The 21,933-nt window shown below is 34.9% G+C and overlaps 1 protein-coding gene across 1 annotated transcript in view; it reads right to left on the bottom strand.

Moving 5' to 3' along the window:
- PIGK (phosphatidylinositol glycan anchor biosynthesis class K) overlaps positions 1-21,933 on the bottom strand; it is an 87,373-nt gene that overhangs the window by 43,739 nt on the left and 21,701 nt on the right. The window contains 8 exon segments of the mRNA XM_037498788.2: positions 5,764-5,863; positions 5,866-5,935; positions 13,057-13,167; positions 13,363-13,415; positions 13,418-13,479; positions 15,481-15,577; positions 17,958-18,069; positions 20,301-20,436. Of these exon segments, the coding sequence (XP_037354685.1) occupies positions 5,764-5,863; positions 5,866-5,935; positions 13,057-13,167; positions 13,363-13,415; positions 13,418-13,479; positions 15,481-15,577; positions 17,958-18,069; positions 20,301-20,436 (741 nt within the window).

The raw sequence follows: 21,933 nt of genomic DNA, 5'->3' as shown, positions 1-21,933 counted from the left end.
TATTCAAAGGGATAAAGTATCTTTTTCTCCTATACTTCTATATTTATATACACTGATTTAAGTCATAAACCATCTCAATGAACATCTTGTTAGTTGTATATTGTGAAATAAATTGCTTAAAAAAATCTGCCCACAAAATAAACAGCACATTAGCAATAAAAAATTTATATGCATGCAGTGACAAAATGGATAATTTAATTATCTGTTCCAGTGTCTTTACAAATCAAATAATCACATCTAATTTATCATCCCAAATCCTACTTTACTAAGTTCCTAAATAACTGAAGTGACTAACAGTTATAAACAACAGTATGAAATATAACATGCTTAATAGAATATATAATTATAATGTATATAATTAATTACTTTGAAAAATACAGTAGTATGTAGAAAAGTGGGGAGAAAAAACCTGTCAACTATTGTTTGAACTATACTGGTGCTCTTTGGCTCATAATTACATCAATTTACTATAAGCAATTTTTAGTGAATCATTTTATCACAAACTTTCATGTTCCTCATAATCTATTCTGCCCAACTCCTAAACAGATGTTCCTACTGAATATATATAAATTGTGATTAACTTTCTAGTAAACATTATAGACTAGATCATTCATATGTTCAAAGATATAATAAATACTACAGTAGACTTAACATTTCCATAAGAATTTAGAATCAGGGCCTCCCCTGGTGGCGCAACGGTTGAGCACTGGGCTGCGAAGCTGCTCGCAGCCTCTGCAGCTCTGGTTCGATCCCCAGCCTCTGGCAGAGGGTTCCACAGGGTGTGCAGACCTCTCCTGCCGCCTGCTGATCCCCTCAGCAGTGTATTTCATCAGTCTGCCTGTTCTGTTCCCTGCTCTGGCTCTGGTGAATTCTCTTACCCTCCCGTGCTTCTGACTGTACCCAGTGCTTGTATAAATAAATAAATAAATCTTTAAAAAGAAATTTAGAATCAGTTAACAATTTCTACCCAAAAAATGTCTGCCGTCGTTTTTTTTTTTTTTTTTTAAGATTTATTTATTTATTTATACAAGAACCGGGGTACAGGCCAGATGCGCGGGAGGGTGAGAGGATTCACCAGAGACAGCGCTGGGAACAGAACAGGCAGACTGATGAAATACACTGCTGAGGGGAGCAGCGGGCAAGACAGGAGAGGTCTGCTTCACCACGGTGACCCTTGCCGGCAGGCCGGGAACGAACGGGCACTGCAGAGGCTGAGGACAGCTTCACAGCGAGGCGCTCAACTGCCTGCGCCACCAGGGGAGGCCCGTCTGCCGTCATTTTTATTTGGACTGCATTGATCAACACCAGAACCAATTACAACACACAACATACCCAATGTAAATATGATTGCATTTCTCTATTTGAGCAACAAACACAATAAATTGCTTAAATATCACTTAAAATAGCATCAAAATAAAAATGCTTAGGAATAAATTTAATGAAAAGTGAAGTGATAGATGTACTGAAAACTATGAAACAATGCAGAGAGAAGTTATACAGATCTAAACAAATTTAAAAATATGTTATTGGGTTAGAAACTCAAATTGCTAAGGTGTCCATACCCCTCAAGAGAACATACAGTCAATGCTATCCCAAGCAGGAAAGGATCACCCCAGTAGGCTTTTTCAGAAATTGACAAGCTAATTCAATGCCAATTATATGTCAGTATAAGAATGAATAAACTGTATCAAAAATATCAGTAGTTTGTTTCTTTGTATTTCTGACTACTACTCAGCAATAAAAAGGGTAAAACTGCTGATACATGTGATAACAGACATGAATCTGAAATACATTATGTCAGCATAAGAAGCAACACTCAAAAAGGAACAGAATGTGTGATTCTATCTATGTTACATTCAAGAAAGGGCAGCAAATAATCAGTGGTTCTCACGGACATGATAATTCAATAAAAAGGGACATAAGGAAATTTCTTATAATGACAGATTGGCATGATGATTATCCAAGTGTATGTGTTTGTCAAAACTCAGCACTAAATTAGTAAGGAAGTTATAACTCAAGTTTTTAATACTCAAAAAAAAAAACCTACATCTGTACACAACATGAGTTCCAACAACATAATAATAGTGAAAGAATCAAAACACAGTGTTTAGAAATACATGCTTACATGAGAAAACTAAAACAAAGAGCACTAGAAAAACTAAAATGAACAGCAAGAAAGTAAACCACATAAAAGTTGGGATAATAGTTAACTTTGAAGGGAAGTAAGAGGATAGAGATTTGGAAGAACTACAAGGGTTAGGGGAGCTTCCATTGGACCAGCATTGTTCCATTTCTTTCTCTGGTGGTTCACTGAGTAATCACATTGTAATAATTCATTGAGCTATTATCAATGTTTCATGCCTTTTTAAAAAAAGCATGCCAAGTAACTCAGGATAAATTATAAAAGAAAAAAAAAAGAATAAATATATTTTATATATGTACATTTATATTTTTATATATATGTGTGTGTACATATACATGTATTTATTTATATCAAGCATTCCTGAATTCATATCTTGGCTCTACCATTTGTTAAATGTGTGACTTTAGGCTGATCTCTTAACCTTTCAAGGCCTCAGTTAACTCATCTGTAAAATGGGAAAATTATACTTTCTCAAAATGTCATCATGTGAATTCAATGAGATCAATGCAAACATCACTAGGGGTATCTGCTTAGTTTCCAAGTCCCCTTTTAGGGTTCATCTTATCTACATGGGATGGGAGGCCATAATTTTATATCACCCCACTGCTGCAAAACTGTTCCAGAGACAGGTATCTCTCCCAAGCTGGGCTAATCATGAAGCCCTCCAAGGAGCTTAGAATAGGAAATGAGCAAGTTCATTCTCTGTCTCGGCTTTATCATGAACAGAAGAAATATAAATCTCCAAAGCAGTAATGTACACATATTCTATCCTCTACATGACCAAAGCAGAAACAAAAAAAAAGACTAAAATCACAAGATGGAGAATGTGCTAGATGTTTTTCTGATTGATTTCTGGTTCTGATTCCAGCCCCTGACTGGGGCTTGTCCTTGTATTCCACGTAACACAGAATTCTATTATTCTATTATTTACAACTCAGAAGTCCTACCTAAATGCATTATATACAGTGTAAAGCCTCAGGAAGGGCTCAAAATATGCTGACTGTGGGAGTAATTCTCTGATCTTTGAACTCTTGAATGAGGAGAAAACTTCCTTACCAACTCCTTGAAAGAGTTCTACTCTGTTGCTCAACATAGAGTGATTTTGATGAGCTACTTACCCCTCTATTGGAAGTCTATTAGAAATCTGCAAGAAAAGAGTCCAGCCTTAAATTTCCTGCTAGACTCAAAAATGCTTAATTGCTAAAGACAGACTTGAGAAAAATTCCAGTATAGCAGAATAAAAATTACAAGAAAATCGTAAATAAAATCAATTTAGAGCCTAAAGCAAAAAATTCACACAAGGTAAATTTTCATCTAACTAACTAGGTTGATTGAGTGTTTACAGTTCATATTGTCCTGGATTCTCTTTTGTCTTCAGCAATGCCAAAAGATTTAGACCGCTACGTTTTTTTTTTTTTTTTTTTTACATCCACAAACAGGAAGCTATTTTTCCTATACAGTAAGGACAGCATACTGATAATCTGAGTAATGCTGACCTGAATTTATAACTAGATTCTAGTAAGCCCAATTCTTTGAGGAGGGCAGGCTGTTTTTTGTCTGTATACTTATCAAAAGTCAACCTATGTATATTCATATGAAGCAGTTTAGAATCAAGTTATATAAGTTAAGCTTACCACACCAAGTCTTTATTTTACCTCATTTGTTCTTGTAAAATAACACAATTAGAAAGACATACACAGTGTTGTTACTAACTATATGACTATACCTTACTCAATATCTAAGCTTCAGAAGACAGGAGAATCATCTCATATAGCTGTTTTAGTAAATTTTATATACTGTAAGTTCTCTATTATATGTTGATTTTAATTTAGTATACTCTAGTCCACAAAACATGAAGTTAGAAAAATATGAATCAATTGTTGCATTGTCCCTTGATATATGTAGAACGTAGTATTTTAAAAATACAGCTGCCAATTTCAATAATACTAATTGTATTGACATTTTTTAATCTAAGATTCTGAAAAAAATCATGTATTCTACATAATTGCCTTTTTGTGTGAAATCTGATCTCTTATGAAAATACTTTTCTCCAAACTCCAACAGCCATTCATATCACATAGAAATAGCACCTACATACAATAAAATAATATTTGTAAATCCATGTAAAAGTTCCCGGAGCATGCTGGGAATCTAATTCTAAATTAATTGGATACAGTATACCAGTAATTGTGAAGCCATCTATAAATGATACTCTAAATAAAATAAAATACAAACAGTAGAGGGTGCTCTAATTCAAGTGTCTGGTATCCTACTACGATGCTTATAATAATTTTCTCAAAATCAAAAATAAATCAAGATAATCATCAGCACCAACAAATTTTGCTTTTGACAATGGAGATAATTTGAAACAAAATTCCGTTTTTCCAGAATATCTAATAGAATTCCAGCAAAATCATATCTTAATGCACAATTATAACATAATTAATGTGTTACATGGAGAAAAGACTATCAAGGAAAACAATGCAATGTTTAGATGGTTAAGCAAAGTTGAATCTTATATACTATAGGCTTAAAGTCAAGGGATAAAGGAAGGCATTATGTGTGATCTGCTATGAGATTCATACAGGATATCAATGTCTCTCACTCTCTTGTTCTCTCTCTTTCTTCTCTCTCTTTCTCTCTCTCTCTCACAAACACACACACACACACAAACGTGCATGAATGCACTATCTGCTCGCTCACACACAATCTACTCACTACAAGGGAAATGCATGTGGTTTATACCTTTCTCTGTATTTTTCTTTTCCCTAATAAATTATCAAGAGCACCCAAGGAAATTCTAAACAGTGGTACTTATTGATGGGGGCCAACTTCACATCTACAATAGTTCAAGATTAATAGGGTACAATAGGGGAAAGCCAGAGATAAGACAGAACCAAGCTGTAAAACCACCCATACTCAGGAACCAATATGCATGGCAGTCAAAGAATTAATCAGATTACTGGAGGCTTGAGAAATTTTGAACATGAAAACACTATGTCATAGTTTGATGTATTTGGCACCTATAATCTCTCAGCACTCCCCTTTGTGTTTATCTGACAGGTATAATAAGCAGAGCTTATTTAGAGTATAATAAACAGAGCTAAATACCCACCTGCCAAATTTCCTAGTCAATGTCACATCATTTAAGACCTTCTAACATAACAGTTAACAGCACACACACTAGTTAAATAGTATTAATGGTTTCAAATTTTTACATACCCGTCCTTTTATTAAAAAACTCTTCTGAACCATATATACATATTTTATTTATATATATACATATATATTATATACATACCTCCATTGAAAGAAATGTATGGCTCTGAGATGGCCAATTATCAGGAAATTTTTGTCCTTTTTTAGCAAATCTCAAATCACACCACTACAAACATTATATTTTGGAGTTACCACATCATCCTAATCATGATCTTACCTTCCCACTGATAATCATAGCTCTGTCTCATAAATCTGAAACGCTGGGGCATACATAAAGTGAACATCAGGTAAAACTGTAATTTTTACAAGCACCAATTTTCATCTTTTAATATTACCGTACATAAAAATTTATACATTGTGAGACCAAAAATTCTATTCAAATAATAATTTAAGATGAATACCTGCTTTCCATGATTCCTGAATCCGGCTGCAAACTAATAGTCTCTGTTGTAATTTCCACTTTCCGTACACTTCCAAAGAAATCAGTTATTAGAACATTTTAGGATCCCTCTGAAAAAGATCAGTACGGTGTCCAGGAGTAGACACACACAGACTTTTGGGACACACCTGAAACTGAAAAAATACATAGAACAATAATAAATACATACATGCCTACATATCCATACAATTTTTATTAAACCAAATCCACATTGTAGTAGGTGGCAGAATATTTTTTTTTAAATAATAAATTTTATTTTTATATTCCCCATACAATTGCAACCCCCCATTCTGACCCCAATCCCTCCCCTCCCGCCCCTACCCCCCAAAAAGTGTCTCTGGTTCATAGTTTTTTGTTGATTTTGATTTTCACTTTCTTATAGTTATTCATTTTCCTGGTCCCTTATTTAAGTTTTCTAGATTCCTGCTATGAGTGAGACCATCCGGTATTTTTCTTTTTCTTTTTGGCTTATTTCGCTGAGCATGATCCCTTCCAGCGCCATCCATGTTGCTGCAAATTGCATGTGTTTATCTTTTTTGAATGCTGAGTAATATTCCATGGTATATATGTACCACATCTTCTTGATCCAGTCATCTATTTTTGGGCATTTGGGCTGTTTCCAAAGCATAGCTATTGTAAATAGTGCTGCTATAAACATAGGGGTGCAGGTGTTCTTTGGAATGGATGTTTCTGTGTCCTTTGGGTAAAGACCTAGGAGTGGAATTGCTGGATCATATGGAAGCTCGATGTTTAGTAGGTCCAGAAATCTCCACACAGCTCTCCATAGTGGTTGGACCAGTTTGCACTCCCACCAACAGTGCAGAAGAGTTCCTTTTTCTCCACACCCTCGCCAACATTTGTTGTTGCTAGTTTTTTTAATATGTGCCATTCTCACTGGTGTAAGATGGTATCTCATGGTAGTTTTGATTTGCATTTCCCTGATGACAAGTGATGTTGAACATTTTTTCATATGCCTGTTGGCCATTTGCATTTCCTCTTCAGAGAAGTTTCTTTTTAGCTCTTCTGCCCATTTTTTGATGGGATTATTTTCTTTGTTGTTGTTGAGTCTCATCAGCTCTTTGCAGATTTTTGTGATCAGTCCTTTATCATTAGTGTTGGTGTGCAAAAATGTTCTCCCAGTTGGTGGGGTTTCTCTTTGTTTTTGTTATTGTCTCTTTTGCTGTACAGAAGCTCTTTAATTTGATGTAGTCCCAGCTGTTTATCTTTGCATTCACTATCACTGCTTTGGGTGATGTGTCTGTAAAGATGTCTTTGATGTGCAAATCCCGTAGTGTTTCGCCTATATTTCCTTCTATATATTTTATGGTTTCAGGTCTTATGTCTAGTTCTTTAATCCATTTTGAGTTGATTTTTGTGTATGGTGTGAGGTAGTGGTCAAGCTTCATTCTTTTGCATGTAGCGATCCAGTTTTCCCAGCACCATTTATTGAACAAACTTTCTTTGCTCCAATGCATAGTCTTTGCTCCTTTGTCAAAGATTAGTTGACCATAAATCTGTGGGTTTATTTCTGGATTTTCGATTCGATTCCATTGGTCTGTATGTCTGTTCTTGTTCCAATACCATGCAGTTTTGATGATTATGGCTTTGTAGTAGAGTTTGAAGTCTGGGAGTGTGATGCCTCCATTCCCTTCTCTTTTTTTCAGGAGAGCTTTGGCTATTCGGGGTTTTTTGTGATTCCATATGAATTTCATCAATAATTGTTCTGTTTCTTTGAAGAATGACATTGAAATTTTGATTGGAATAGCATTGAATCTGTATATAGCTTTTGGTAGGATGGCCATTTTAATAAGTTTATTCTTCCAATCCATGAGCAGGGGATGTCTTTCCATTTCTTTGTGTCTTCTTCTATTTCTTTTAACAGTGTTTTATAGTTTTCTTTGTATAGGTCCTTTACCTCTTTTGTTAGATTTATTCCCAAATATTTGATTTTTTTTGTTTCAATAATAAAAGGGATTTTTTTTTGATTTCTTCTTCAGATTTATTGTTTGTGTATAGGAAGGCTACTGACTTTTGCGTGTTGATTTTGTATCCAGGTGGCAGAATATTTTTAAAGCTCTCCTAACCTAAAGGAGTTAGTTATTCCAAAGAGTAGAAGTTTCATTTGCTAACATTGGACTGACACTTCAAGAAAGTTACACATACATTAGAAAAGATGATAAAATGGGAAGATGGCTAGGAAGAGGGAAAATTCACTTTTGTGAATCATACAAAATATATATTGAACCCTTAAATCTACAAGAACTTACAAGCAACGCTATGACAACAGAATTATATTCTTCTGCACATCAATCCATCACAGTGGGGCTCTCCACCAAAGTGTTTTTTTCTAAACACTCTGTAACCACACTCTTCAAACAAAATAATAGTTATACATAGTAGCCCAATATGTTAGAAAGATTAAAGTAGAGTTGATCTGCATTGCAGGATTATGTTTCAATAAACTTTAGGGCCTCCCAGTGGCACAAGGGTTAACACGCACCTATGAAGCTATCCAAAGCCACTGCAGCATGAGTTTGATCCCCAGCCAGGGAGCTACTATGGCGCAGCAGACCTCTCCTGACTCGCCCGCTGCTCCCCTCAGCAGTGTATTGTAGTCAATCTGCCTGTTCTGTTCCCCACTCTGTCTCTGGTGAATCTTCTCTGTCTCTGGTGAACCCCACAACTCCAGCCTATACCCCAGCTCTTGTATGCATAAATAAATAAATCTTTAAAGAAAAAAACATAAACTTTAATAAGCATAAACTCCCACTGGACAGCCTCCTCACTCTCCTGCTGTGAAGCTACCTGAATGATTATATGTATATCATAACTTTCTTAGTTAATCCCAAATGAAAAAAACCCCACGGCACCACCATTCCAGTTCTGCAAAGAATACAGTGTGAAATCATGGTATCACTCCACAAAGCTCGCAATTTTGTTAATCTTATCCCTGATATTCCATATGAATGAATTACCAAGGTCAGATACATAGTCACTCACTCAGCAACTCATAAGAATTATCTGTCACATATGGTTCATACTGCTACCTTTCACAGAGGATACAAAGATTGATAAGACATGGTCCTATCCTCAAGGTTTTGAGTCTAGTCAGAAATGAGTAAGTATAACAAGGTAGAAAGAAAAAGTGACAGGCTGTACTTCAGAAAAAGGATAAATTTCTTATAGTTTGAAGACAAGAAAAAAAGAGAGAGGGCAAAGTATCAAACTATGTTTTGAAGGTAGAGGAAGATTACAGATGGGAAATATGAGCATTCCTAAGAAAGTAGCAGTTACAGAGATGTGCAAGACAATTAGTTTGGCAGAAATACAGAGTAAATGAAGAAAAAGGTTATAGGCTGCTAGTCAGGGCTTGCCCACCTGTGGCAACAGAATACCTGCATAAGTAAACACCAACATAATAACCAGAGTATGTTAGGGAAAAGTAGAGAGCCATCACTTATGAAACACAATGTTCCAAATAATAACTTTAAGTGATTATAAAAATTATTATCTCTACTTCATATTAAGGCTCAAAGAGAGTAAGTAATTTGCTTAACATCATATTGCTAGCAATTCTTGCCTTCTGTGTCCAGGAAAGCAATAGAAGAAACTACAAAGAAGACATCAGGAAATAAATTAAAAAGCAAAGGAAAAAGGATGGAGGGAGCTCAAGAAAGTAACATACCAAACAGAAAGGACAAAACAGATGAAAGTTTAAAAAAAAAAAAAAAACACAAAGTAAAAGATAAGATAGAATGCCTAGGTATACTGAAGGCCTCTCAGGATATTCCTAAATGAGCAACTTGGTATGCTTTATTAGGTACCAGCAAAATAAAGCAGGAAAAGCATAGTCAAAATGAGCTTGGGAAACACTATTTACCATCTTTTTCTTTTTTTTCTTCAGTATTATCTTCTTTACTGGTATAACAATCATATTTCCACTTTTTATGAAATTATTCCTTCTTTCAAGAATCCTCATCATAGCAATCTGATTTCCTTACCCTCGGTAACATAATTACCAAGTAGGTACCACAATTATTCAGTTTAATTTCACCAATCCTCATTTACTTACGGAATTTCTACACTCTACCCAGGCTTTATATTTATTATCAAAGGCAATGATCATCTATAATTCAAATTCTGTGCCTATGCAGGTATTACATTTTCCTAAAGTATGTAATACTTTTTTTCTTACCAAACCTAGAAATCTACCTCTTCCATGAAAAACTTTTTCATTAATCCCATTGTATTTAAATGTACCATACAAATCTGCATTGTTTTCACATCCTTTCATTTATTTAATAAATATTCACTAAGTATCTACAAATATACCTACTACTGTAATTAAGTTCTGAGGGTAGTAAAATACATAAAGCAAGGTTATTATACCTCTTATTTAAGAAGCTCAAAACCTCAAGTGAACATCAATTACACAAACAATTACACAGCAATACTGTGAGCATAATAAAGGTACATAGCAAAAGTTATATGTCTATAGAGGAAAAAACATTACCTGCAGAGATTTCATGTAAGAGGTGATAGTCTATAAAAATGCCCTTCAGGGCCTCCCTTGTGGCACAAGGGTTAAGACACAACCTATGAAGCTATCTGCAGCCTCTGCAGCAAGAGTTCCATCCCCGGCCAGGGAGCTAACCCACATGGCGCAGCAGACCTCTCCTGACTCGCCCACTGCTCCCCTCAGCACTGTATTTCAGTTGATCTCCCTGTTCTGTTCCCTGCTTTGTCTCTGGTGAATCCTCTCACCTCCCCGCATCTCTGGCCTGTACCCCTGTTCTTGTATGCATAAATAAATAAATAAATAAATAATGCTCTTCAACTCAGACACTATAAATTTTTAAGGGGCTAAGCACCAAATCTTCTAATTTTGATACTCCTCAATACAGATGATACTCAACAAATTTTACAATACATACAATAGTCTGACCAAATACAGTTATCACCAGAAATATGCCAAATCAGTGCACTGGTAAATTTAAAGTTAACAGATCATTCTTACTAAAAAAGATTAAAATAATCACAATTCAATACAAAGAATTGAGGTAGGAGGGCAAGATATCAGCGAGGAATGTTTATTAAAAACTAAATAGCAACTGGACGCAATAAAATTTGGTTTCTTCAGTCCTCCCTATGTAATTCTTTTATTTTTTTTAAAGATTTATTTATTCATGCATACAAGAATGGGGATACAGGCTAGATGTGCAGGAGGGTGAGAGGACTCGCCAGAGACAGAGCGGGGAACAGAACAGACAGACTGACTGAAATACACTGCTGAGGGGAGCAGTGGGTGAGACAGGAGATGCCTGCCGTGCCATGTAGGAGTCTTGCTGAACCCGCACAGCAGAGGCTGTGGAAGCTTCACAGAGCTGCGCTCAACTGCATGCGCCACGAGGGGAGGTCCCCAATGTAATTCTAATGAAAAAGTATTTTTTTAAAAATCCATTAGACATTTAAAGTGCTAGGTGCATGTATTTTAAATTTTTGAGACAGCACATCATACATTACATAAAATATTCAATGTATAATCCTAAAATGAGAATAAACTTTAAAATTAAATAGCTAGAATTTAGGTGACTAATATTCTGATAAATTAGCTTTTTATCACATGCTTCTTTTAATATTCATATTAAGATATAACAGGAATCAAAATTATATCCTTCAAAAACGTAGCAAATCGTTCTATTTTATCCAATGAATAGCTTCTAATAGCAGTTTTCAAAATATTGCATCAGAACCCCATTTGTTTGTTTGTTTTAAAGATTTATTTAGGGCCTCCCAGGTGGCGCAGCGGTTGAGCGCTGGGTTGCGAAGCTGCCCGCAGCCTCTGCAGCGCCGGTTCAATCCCCGGCTGCTCCCCGGTCACCGGACGAGGGTCCCGCATGGCGCGCAGACCTCTCCTGCTGCCCGCTGCTCCCCTCAGCAGTGTACTTCGGTCCTTCTACCTGCTCTGCTCCCCGCTCTGGCTCTGGTGAATTCTCTCACCCTCCCGTACTTCTGACTGTACCCAGTGCATATATAAACAAAACAAACAAATAAATAAATAAATAAATAAATAAATAAATAAATAAATAAATAAAGATTTATTTATGCATACAAGAGCTGCGGTACAGACCAGAAATGCAGGGGAGGGGTGTGTGTGTGAGAGGATTCACCAGAAACACAGAGGGGAGCTGAACAGGCAGACTGACTGAAATACACTCCTGAGGGGAGGAGCAGGCGAGACAAGAGAGGTCTGCTGTGCCATGTGGGTAGTTCCCTGGCCAGCCAGGGGATCAAACTTGTGCTGCAGAGGCCGCATATAGCTTCATAATGCAGTGCTTAGGGAGGTCCCAGGTCCCCATTTGTATAAAAATTTCCATAAAATAAAAAGGTTTCTGTACAATAAAGACATCAATGCAAAATTGTCTGGTTGCAATGCTAAGAGCTCAGAGCCAAGAAGACAGGAACATGTCTGACTCACTAGGGCACAGACAGTGAACAGCACTTAACAAAAACACAAGAAATGTTTGTGAATAAATGAACAAGGTATAAATTAATGGAAAAATGAGTGAAAGTCATTGACACACAATAATTATTCAATCTAGTTTGTTGTTTCGAGCTTTTTCTGATGCCTGCTTTCAATATCAACTTCAAAATAGGTTAAACTAAAAAAATATTAATCAGCATTAAAAAGCCGGGGTGGGGGAAGAATAGTGAACAAAATTCAACAAGCTACATGAAAACACTATACGTGAAGTTTCAGGGTATACAAAAATACATAAGAGAAGGTCCCTTTCTTTCAGGAACTTACCAAATTAAATAAGAAAGATGTTCACAATCATATGAAAAATATTCACAATTCAAAAAGAAGAGACTATTATATTTCTCTTACATAAATTCCATCAGGGAAAAATATGGGAAGACTTCCTGGAAGAAAAGGACTTGATTGGATTCCCAAACACTAGGCAGAATTTCAACTTGTGAATATAAAAATACTACACTTCTGATAGAGAAAAGAGCTTAGCAAGTGAGTGAAAAAAGACTGTATCCCAAAGAATAGCAAGTTAACTAGGCTAAAGCTTTAGGTCTCTTGAGGGTAAAGAGAGAGAGACTACTGCAAAAGGAAATTCAAAACAATTTAAAAGATTATTATTCAACATATGAAACAGTACCAAAGGAGCCAGGGTATAAGAGACTTCATTCATCACATTAAGATTAACATACCTAAGGGTTATAATCAAATCAAGAAAACACTTACAAGGTCATTCATATTAGTTTGGCTAGCTGGATTTATTTCTTCCAAAAATTCCAAGACATAATATGTGTATCTATCCATAAGGTGGACTCCAATTGCAGGATCAGGTTGATGCTATGAAAAAAAAAAAAAAAATGTTATAGGTCTAAAATAGCATCACTATAACAAAATGTTTAAACTGTAATCAAAGTTTTCTCTTAAGGTGTTAAAAAGTATAAGAATGAAAAATATCAGGTGTATTCATAAAGCATATATGTGATTTCAAAAATAGCTACATATTCCAAAGAGAGTTGGAAAAAACATACATACCGAGAGTGAATCTTCTCCCACTTGGCTACTAGCTAAAGCCATTATGTTAGGGAATAAAATCGTTCATACATGGATGCTCCTTGACAAGTGTCAATAATAAATAGCAGTTCATTATAGCTGAAAGAAAAGTGATAATATCTTTGACATGAATCATGGTATTAATCATACATTGACTAAGTTATCTTATGTTTCATTAGCTAAAAACCTGAGAATTTTCAGTATAATTCCCAATATAAATCTGGTAATAGAAAAACTAAAGGTATAATTCTGTACAGGGAAATATCTCAATTGCATGTAGTGGGGGTGCTAAAAAGTGGCTGTCCCAACTCTTTCCCCTCCCTTATCTATGCCACTTAATGCAGTATCTAAATGAATATTCGATTCAACAAACACTTACTTGCAACCTAGACTCACCTAGAAACTGAGCCAGCGTCAGGGAAAAAATATATGTTATGCAGTCAATATATTCAAAGAGCTTACTAACTGGGACACAGGTACACAGCCATATCACTAAATTGGAATGTGGTAACTGTTACAAGCTTTTATTGAGACCCTACATTGTGCTTGACTTTCTTCCAGGCATAAAACAATTAATTCCTACCCTCACAAAGGGAACTGTAAACAAAGGCAAGTCAGGGAAAGGTTATATCTAAGATGGACAATGAAGGGTCAGAGCTATTTTATCTAACAAAGAAAGGAGCAACACATTCCATCAGAGGAAAAGGTCTATAATCAGAAGCACAAATGTGAAAAGATACAAATGTTTAGGGAAAATGGAACATTACCTGTATATCTAGGATTTAGAGTAAATCTAGGGGAAAGAAGTGGGAAATATCTTCAAAATGAGGGTACTGCCACTCTACCAAGGATTCCATATGAAGTTTGAATAAGCCACCAAAGGCTTTTTTAATAGAAAGAATAACATAGTTAGCTCTATTTTTTTTTTTTTTTTTTTTTTGTGGGATCCTTGCTGGTGACTGGGGATCGAACTAGCACTGCAGAGGCTGCGGGCAGCCTTGCAAACCAGCGCTCAACCGCTGCGCCACCAGGGAAGGCCCAGCTCTATATTTTAGAATAAAATGCTAGTTGGTAAAGCTGAAAGCAGGGAACAGGTATGTTTTCTTAGCAGTTTCTTTCAGACACTGGATCTAGGTAAACAGCTAACACTGCATTTAGAAAAGAAAGTATGGGATTTTAAACCATAAAATCTAAGCAGATGGTAGAAGGCACAATAAAACAACTAAGAAAGCAAAGCTCTAGGATCAGCCTCCTGGGTGTATAGCCTAGTGCTGGCACTTAAATAGCTGTGTACAGTTTGGTAAGTTACTTAACCTATATATGACTCAATTTACTCATTTGTAAAAATAGGAATAATAACAATATCTGCCCCACAAAATTATTCAATTAGACAACACATATAAAACACAGAACCTAGCAGCTATTATATATTTAATGTATGCTATGACTAAGACATAGCTAGTACCTAGAAAAACTTCTACCTTGATACTTCCATCCACTTTGAAGATAAAATAAGCATGAGATTCCCCTTTGTGCCAAGTTTAGAAGGTAACCCATAATTGCTACTCTAAATTCACTCAAATTCTTATGACAACTTTTAAATAAAGGATTGCTTACCAGGGATTATCAATATTTCAAACTCAATGTGAATTATGGTTTATACTAATCATAATTTCAGCATCTTTTCCCATGAAAGAAAGAATGCACTGCTATCACAGTGAGGAGGGTGACCCTCTGACAGTGAGGGTCAGAGAATAAGGAAAAAAGTAGGAATAGGTACAAATTAGAAAATAAACATGTTCACAATCCTCCCAAAATAATGAGGAACTTGGTTAGTAGGACTTATATTTTCTCCAAACAGGTAGCTAAATAACAAGAGATACTGCTTTAAAGGCTAACTATCTTTCCATGATCTTTAATAGCTGTGAATTTTTTTCTTTTAAAAATAACAATTCAGTGGAAATAACAAACACAAATCTAAAAGGTAAAACATATGATTGAAATAAGTTAAAATCCCACAAAATAAGAACTAAAAATGTACTAATCATGGAAAAATTAGTTATTAATTTATCTTATGAAAAGTAGTTATTTGATAGTTACCGTCTTTTCTGCCACATTTGTTCAAAAGCGTCTGCAAGTTCTATGTTGGTAATTTCTTCAGAATCTTGAAATTTCAAGAAACCATTCCCACCATGTCCTTGTAGAAAGAGTCAAAAAGACAAAACGGAAACTTTCTTTTAAGTAAACTGCATAATTTCAGGTGTAAATATTTTAATAAAATTTGCTATTTCATTCTGTAAAATTAAAAATAATGCAAAAATATTTAATTTTCTATCAGTAGTTATAGTTACCATTCTAAAGAATGGTAAGCTATAAAAAACTGTAGATAAATCTAAGAGTTTTTCTATCACTCAATTCTAGAAAAGCACATTTATACTCTTGTACTGACTCGATTATTACACCAGAAATGAATTTCCACAGATAAAAACTTCTCAAATATCATGCAAACATTTTTGATGAGAAAGGATCTGAAGACATGAGTTGATCCTATGGTATACTGTTCAGTGTATACTTGGAAGCATGCTTGAAAGTACTACTAGGGGGCCTCCCTGGTGGCACAAGGGGTTAAACACAGCATTATGAAACTATCCGCAGCTCTGCAGCATGAGTTTGATGCCTGGCCAGCCAAGAAGCTACCCAGATGGTGCAGCAGACCCTGCCTGTCTCGCCCACTGCTCCCGTCAGCAGTGTATCTCAGTAGCTCTGCCTTTTCTGCTCCCCATTCTGTCTCTGGTGAGTCCTCTCACCTCCCCACACCTCTGACCTGTACCCCAGTTCTTGTATGCATAAATAAATAAATCTTCAAAAAAAAAAAAAAGGAAAATACTACTAGGAAGTATAGTCCTCCCCTAAAAATTGATGTTGGACTCTGCCACTGTAGTATGAAAGTAGTCATGGATACTATGAAACAAATGATGCAACCATGTTCTAATAAAACTTTATTTACAAAACAGAGTGCCATTCTATTATAGTTTTACCAAATATTATCTTACACAACTGGAATTTCTTCCATAACTGGAGTTATCCTTAAAAAGTACAAGTGGACTCATTGGGAAAAAAAATATTATCATAATCTTTAGTCTAAGCACATTAAGTAAAGCTAAGTTACAAGACTGTACTTCATCTGATTTGTCAAAAAGGTTATAACTTTCAGATCACATAAAATGAAAATAATCCTGGCTATATTAACTCTATTAATTTATAAAGTTTATAAATTGACTAAATCAAAGCTGCAAATAAATGCAACAGGATAAAGAAAAGCAAGCCACTAAGTGGGAGTCAGTAACTGTCCTGTTAGGCAACATCTAAGATTCAATCTGCGCCTGCTTCATCATCAGTTGAAAGGAATACTCTGAAAAATTTTTATCATTTTGAGCACCACTCATTTTACTGAGTACTACTATAAAACGCGCCACTAGTGACTAAAAAGGATAAAAGACACATTATCAATGCCATCTTGGGTTTCAAAATCTAGTGAAGGCAGTAACTATCGAAACAAGAAAGTAATATTCAGTTAAATGCTAAGATAGAAACTGGATTAATATGCTAGTGCAAAGGAGCCTACATTGCCATGGAAAGAGATACGTCTTAAGACAGTTATAAAATATATCACTCATATCAGGACAATTCTGAGGGAGAAAGAAGGTTCTGTAACAATTGGGAAATTGAGAAAACAAGTATAGTCTAGGACTGTCCCAGACAATTGGAGTCATAGGTGACCCTAGACTGAGAAAGGAAAAATCACTGAAGGATGAGACTGAGCTAAGACTAAAAAGATAAGGAACAATCAGGTAGGCAAAGTGAAGTGAGACGCTTTTGTAAGCAAAGACAATAGCTTAAACAAATATCTGGAGGACAGAAAGATCAAATGTATGGCAGATAATAAGAAAAAGTGTAAGAACTTAAAGTAAATAAATAATTGATAATATGTATTATATGCAACTAAATTAATGTAATTAATTTACATTAATATTTCATCACCAATATTCCTCAAAGGTTAATGAAAAGACTACCACAGCTTGTATCTGAGGAATATATTTAATTTGCAGTTTCATGAGCCCAACTCCATTCCAAAACTAAATCAGAATTTTAGGAAAATTTCTTATCTTCTTTCAGGTAATCATTATGTGCACTGAAATTTGAGACTGAATCAAAGCAAAATGATTAAAAAGTTTTAAGCAGGAAGGAACAGATGTGGATTTCTATTAAACACTTTAGAGATAAGAATAATGAGACAAAACTGAAGTCAGAGAGGTTACAGCAGGATACTAAGTAAAAAGTGGTAAGTTTTCTTAGGACAGTAAGTAAAAAGAATAAAGATAAGAAGAAAAAGGAGGACAAAAGTATTTTCAAATATCATTTCAAGTTAATACATATTATGGATAAAAAGAACTATTTAACAATTTAACTCTTGTAACCAAAAATCATTTAGGGTGTTTAAATTTCTTTCCACGCAGATTTCTTTTTGAAAGAGTTGCAATATATTCCATTATTAAATGCCTAAAATCTGAGATTACCTGTCATATAAATAAGAATATTGCTCCTGTCATCAGAAAGAAGACGCTTAGACCGAGGAGTACTAGGTGGGATCCTCCCAGTTAATACTCGTAAAAAGTTCTCCACAGTTACCTAAAATAATCAGATAAAATTGAAGAACTTGGGGAAACAGATGATTTTTTTACTTTCAAAAATACTCCTTCTTCTTTTTCTATGACTCAGTATAATGAAAATAAGACATAGAAATATTATTCAATTAAATACATGTTTTCAGTTGTAGTCAATTAAATATTTAAATACATACCTCAAAGCAACTTTGCATCCATCTAAAAAAACTAAAATGAACACATAAATATTACCTATGGAAAAACAAGTTAATTCTAATTTTCTTTTTTAAAGATTTATTTATTTATGCATACAAGAGCTGGGGTATAGGCCAGAGGTGTGGTGGGGGGTGGGAGAGGGGGTGAGAGGATTTACCAGAGACAGAGTGGGAAACAGAACAGGCAGACTGACTGAAATACACTGCTGAAGGGAGCAGGGGGCGAGACAAGAGAGGTCTGCTCCACCATGTGGGTTGCTCTCTTGCTGGCCAGGAATCCGAAGTGGCTGTGGATCGCTCCATAGGTTGTGTCTTAACCCTTACGCCACCAGGGAGGCCCCTAATTCTAAATTTAAAACTTTAAATGCTATGCAAAGTATTACCAAAAGCTTAAAAGTTATTAATCTGGCTTCACAGGCAATTCATTATAAAGATACAAAAAAGAGAAATGTGAATAATACATTATAATGATTACAGTTAATCTGTGTAATTACTTAGTTAATACCAGATGAACTGTGAAAGATATAAATCATAAAAATGAAACCATAAGGATAAGTCCATAAATAATTCCCAAGTTATGTATCTTTAATTTTTTTTAATGTACTTTATTACCTAATTTTCATTAGAGGTATCTTTAACATGTGAAAAAAATTATAACATTTTAAGCCAATTTCCCAACCTGGAGTTTCTGAACCTCACAGTTTGTTTAAAAGCATATTTATAGTCATAAATAATGTTATGCTAATTTAAAATTAACAGCTATATCATATATTACACAGATCTACATTTAAAATGCAAAAAGTCTATCCAGTTTTCTAATTCAACTTTTCCCCACATCATGGTTATGTAAATGTGAGCGTTTTGTGTGTGTGTGTGTGTGTGTGTGTGTGTGTGTGTGTGTGTAGTTTGATTTATATTTTCCTCAGAATACAGCAAAATGGAAAGTGTTGTAACAGAATTTCTTGTTGGCTAGCAAGAAGGAAATTTTGGTCTACATTTAATGATGTCTAAATAAACAAGTAAAAGTACCCACAAACATAGTCATTGAACAAACATCTTTGCATGCCTTCAAAGGGCTATAGGTACTTGCTAGGTATAAGACATATACTGGCTATGTCTTCAAGGAGCTTACAGCCCAGGAGATAAAGATGCTTTTAAAATTGCTTCAAAATAGGACTGCAAACACAGGAAACTGTTTACTTTTGGTAGGCATGGTGAAAGGGAAAGGATTACCAAGGAAGATTTCATCAAGGAAGACTTCAAATTTTAAACATGTTCACCATGTTAATTTAAAATGAAGTTTCAGAGGAAGAAAACAGGGCCTTTCGGTGGCGCAGGGGTTAAAGTCTCAGTGCTATCAAGCTATTGCCAGCCACTGTGGCATGAGATCAATCCCCAGCCAGGGAGCTAACTCACATGCCCACCGCTCCCCTCAGCAGTGTAATTCAGTCGATCTGCATGTTCTGCTCCTCACTCGGTCTCTGGTGAATCCTCTCACTACCTGCACCTTTAGCCTTTACCCCAGCTGTTATAGGCATTAAAAAAAAAAAAACTTTAAAAAAAAAGAAAGAAAACATACCACTTTTGTAAATTTACATTTTCATTTTTAAACATATACACATAAATATCTGGAAGCATATTAGAAGTATTTATCTCTGAGCAGTGGAAATGGGTGAATTTTTGTTTGTCATTTTAATTTTTCCACAATTAATATATTTACTATAAATGTAAAACTTGAAATTTTATATCAAATATGAAAAATAAATAATATGTTTACTGTAAAAGAACAGATGCAAGAAACCTACTGAAACTAATATAGAAGTCAATATAAAGTTGTTCTATTCCTATATGCATGTATAGTGCTTATGTTGTAATAAGTTTTACACTCATCTATTCTTTCCTTAGTATGAACCTGATACAGAATTACATCAAGACTGCACAAAGTTTAAAGAAAAAGATCAGACTTTTATTTGACCACCATTTTAGAGCTTAAAACTACCATAATTTCATTTCAAAAATGTTACTAAATTAAATAATTTACCTCATAGCTTCTGTAATCCACTTCTACATCATCTCCATATACATTTAGTTCCATATTCTTATGACTGAAAACTGTAGCTGGCTTGGGATTTCTAGGGTTGCATGCCATGTCATCTGCAAGCATCAGCACAATGTGACTGGAGGGAAAAAACTAGAGTAAATATACTACTTAAATAAAACCAAGAAGTTAAAATAGATCCATTTTATTTATATCATATAGTCATTATATGCACTTTTCTTCATTAAAAAGAACAAAATGATGGATACCTATTTAAAAAAACCTTTATTTTTCTATATTTTTAATTAGGGTATTAACGAAATTGGAACAATCTGGCATGAATTTACAATCTACAGAATTTAAAGTTACTAATAATAGCTTAAAATCTTTATCCCAAGAGAGTATTATTTTATATCAAATAGCAATGGGAAGAGAAAGGATCTCCATTGTCTTCCCCAAATACTTGAGTTTTAGTAATATTTCACATTCTTAAGACTTGCAGAGTCCATATGACTATGATATGCCAAAGAATTTAACTGTCAGTATTCCAAATGCATAAGTGTGATAACATGTAATCCATGAGCAAGTGCAATCACTATACCGCTGTGTTACATCTCCAATCCAATCACTTTTCACTGGTTCTAGTCCATCTCCCTAATATTAGCCATCATTATCTCATAACTAGATGCCAGAATAAATAACTCTCTACATGACTTCCTGCTTCAACTCTCATCCTCTGACAGTTAATTCTCCTTACAGTCACTAGAGTGACCATCCTTAAATAAGTCAAATCACTAAACTTTCTGATATAAACCCTTTCAAACATTCCCCATTATAATTAAGAAGAAACCTGGAACTCCTCATGTGGTCTACAAGGCTTAACTGTCTATCTTTCTAACTTCAGCCCCTACCACCCATGTTCCCCAAGTCCCTTCCCCACTGGCCTTCTTTCCGTTCCAGGAAAATGCCAAGTTTTTCCCACTTTAAGGGCTACTGACTTAACTTAGATATATCACCACCCAAATCTTCACATCATTTCAATCGCAGAAAGTACTCTATTCCTACTGTATGTTTTATTTTCCACAGATAATTTATGAAGCTGAAGACCCTATGATTTCCTACTACCACTCCCATAAAAACATAAGCTCTCTGAGGGCAGAGGTTCTATCTGTCCTGTTGACCAGTGGAACACTCAGGCTTAGTGACAGTGCCTGGAAAACAGTAAGTATTCAATAAACATTCATTGAGTGAATGAAACATCTGCATTTTTGCATATATTTTCTTTGAAAGAAAATGGCAAAATCTCCCTTAAAAAACCTCTCATCTTGACCTTACCATCAAAACTGGTGAACATGAATCAAGCAATTCTTTATTTTATCATATATTTAAAATTTCCTAAACATAAGGAGAAAATTAATGTGGTATACAAAATTAGTTGGCAGAAGACAGCAAGAAGAAAATGTTCTGCTGCATATGTTCCAAATACATTAAAGTTCAAAATGGAAACATTGTGATTTTTCTAAAAATTTGGCTAGATATCTATTTTGAAAAGGTTCCAACCCTGCCTCATTCAAAGATCAGATCTTCAGCTGTTACTATTCATACTCACAGAATGGTGAAATTCTATGAATTTCCT

This window comes from Talpa occidentalis, unplaced genomic scaffold, assembly GCF_014898055.3.
Source record: "Talpa occidentalis isolate TD23 unplaced genomic scaffold, MPIMG_talOcc4v2.1 talOcc4.9, whole genome shotgun sequence".
Classification (NCBI taxonomy): domain Eukaryota; kingdom Metazoa; phylum Chordata; class Mammalia; order Eulipotyphla; family Talpidae; genus Talpa; species Talpa occidentalis.
This window is presented reverse-complemented; position numbering and strand designations above follow the sequence as displayed.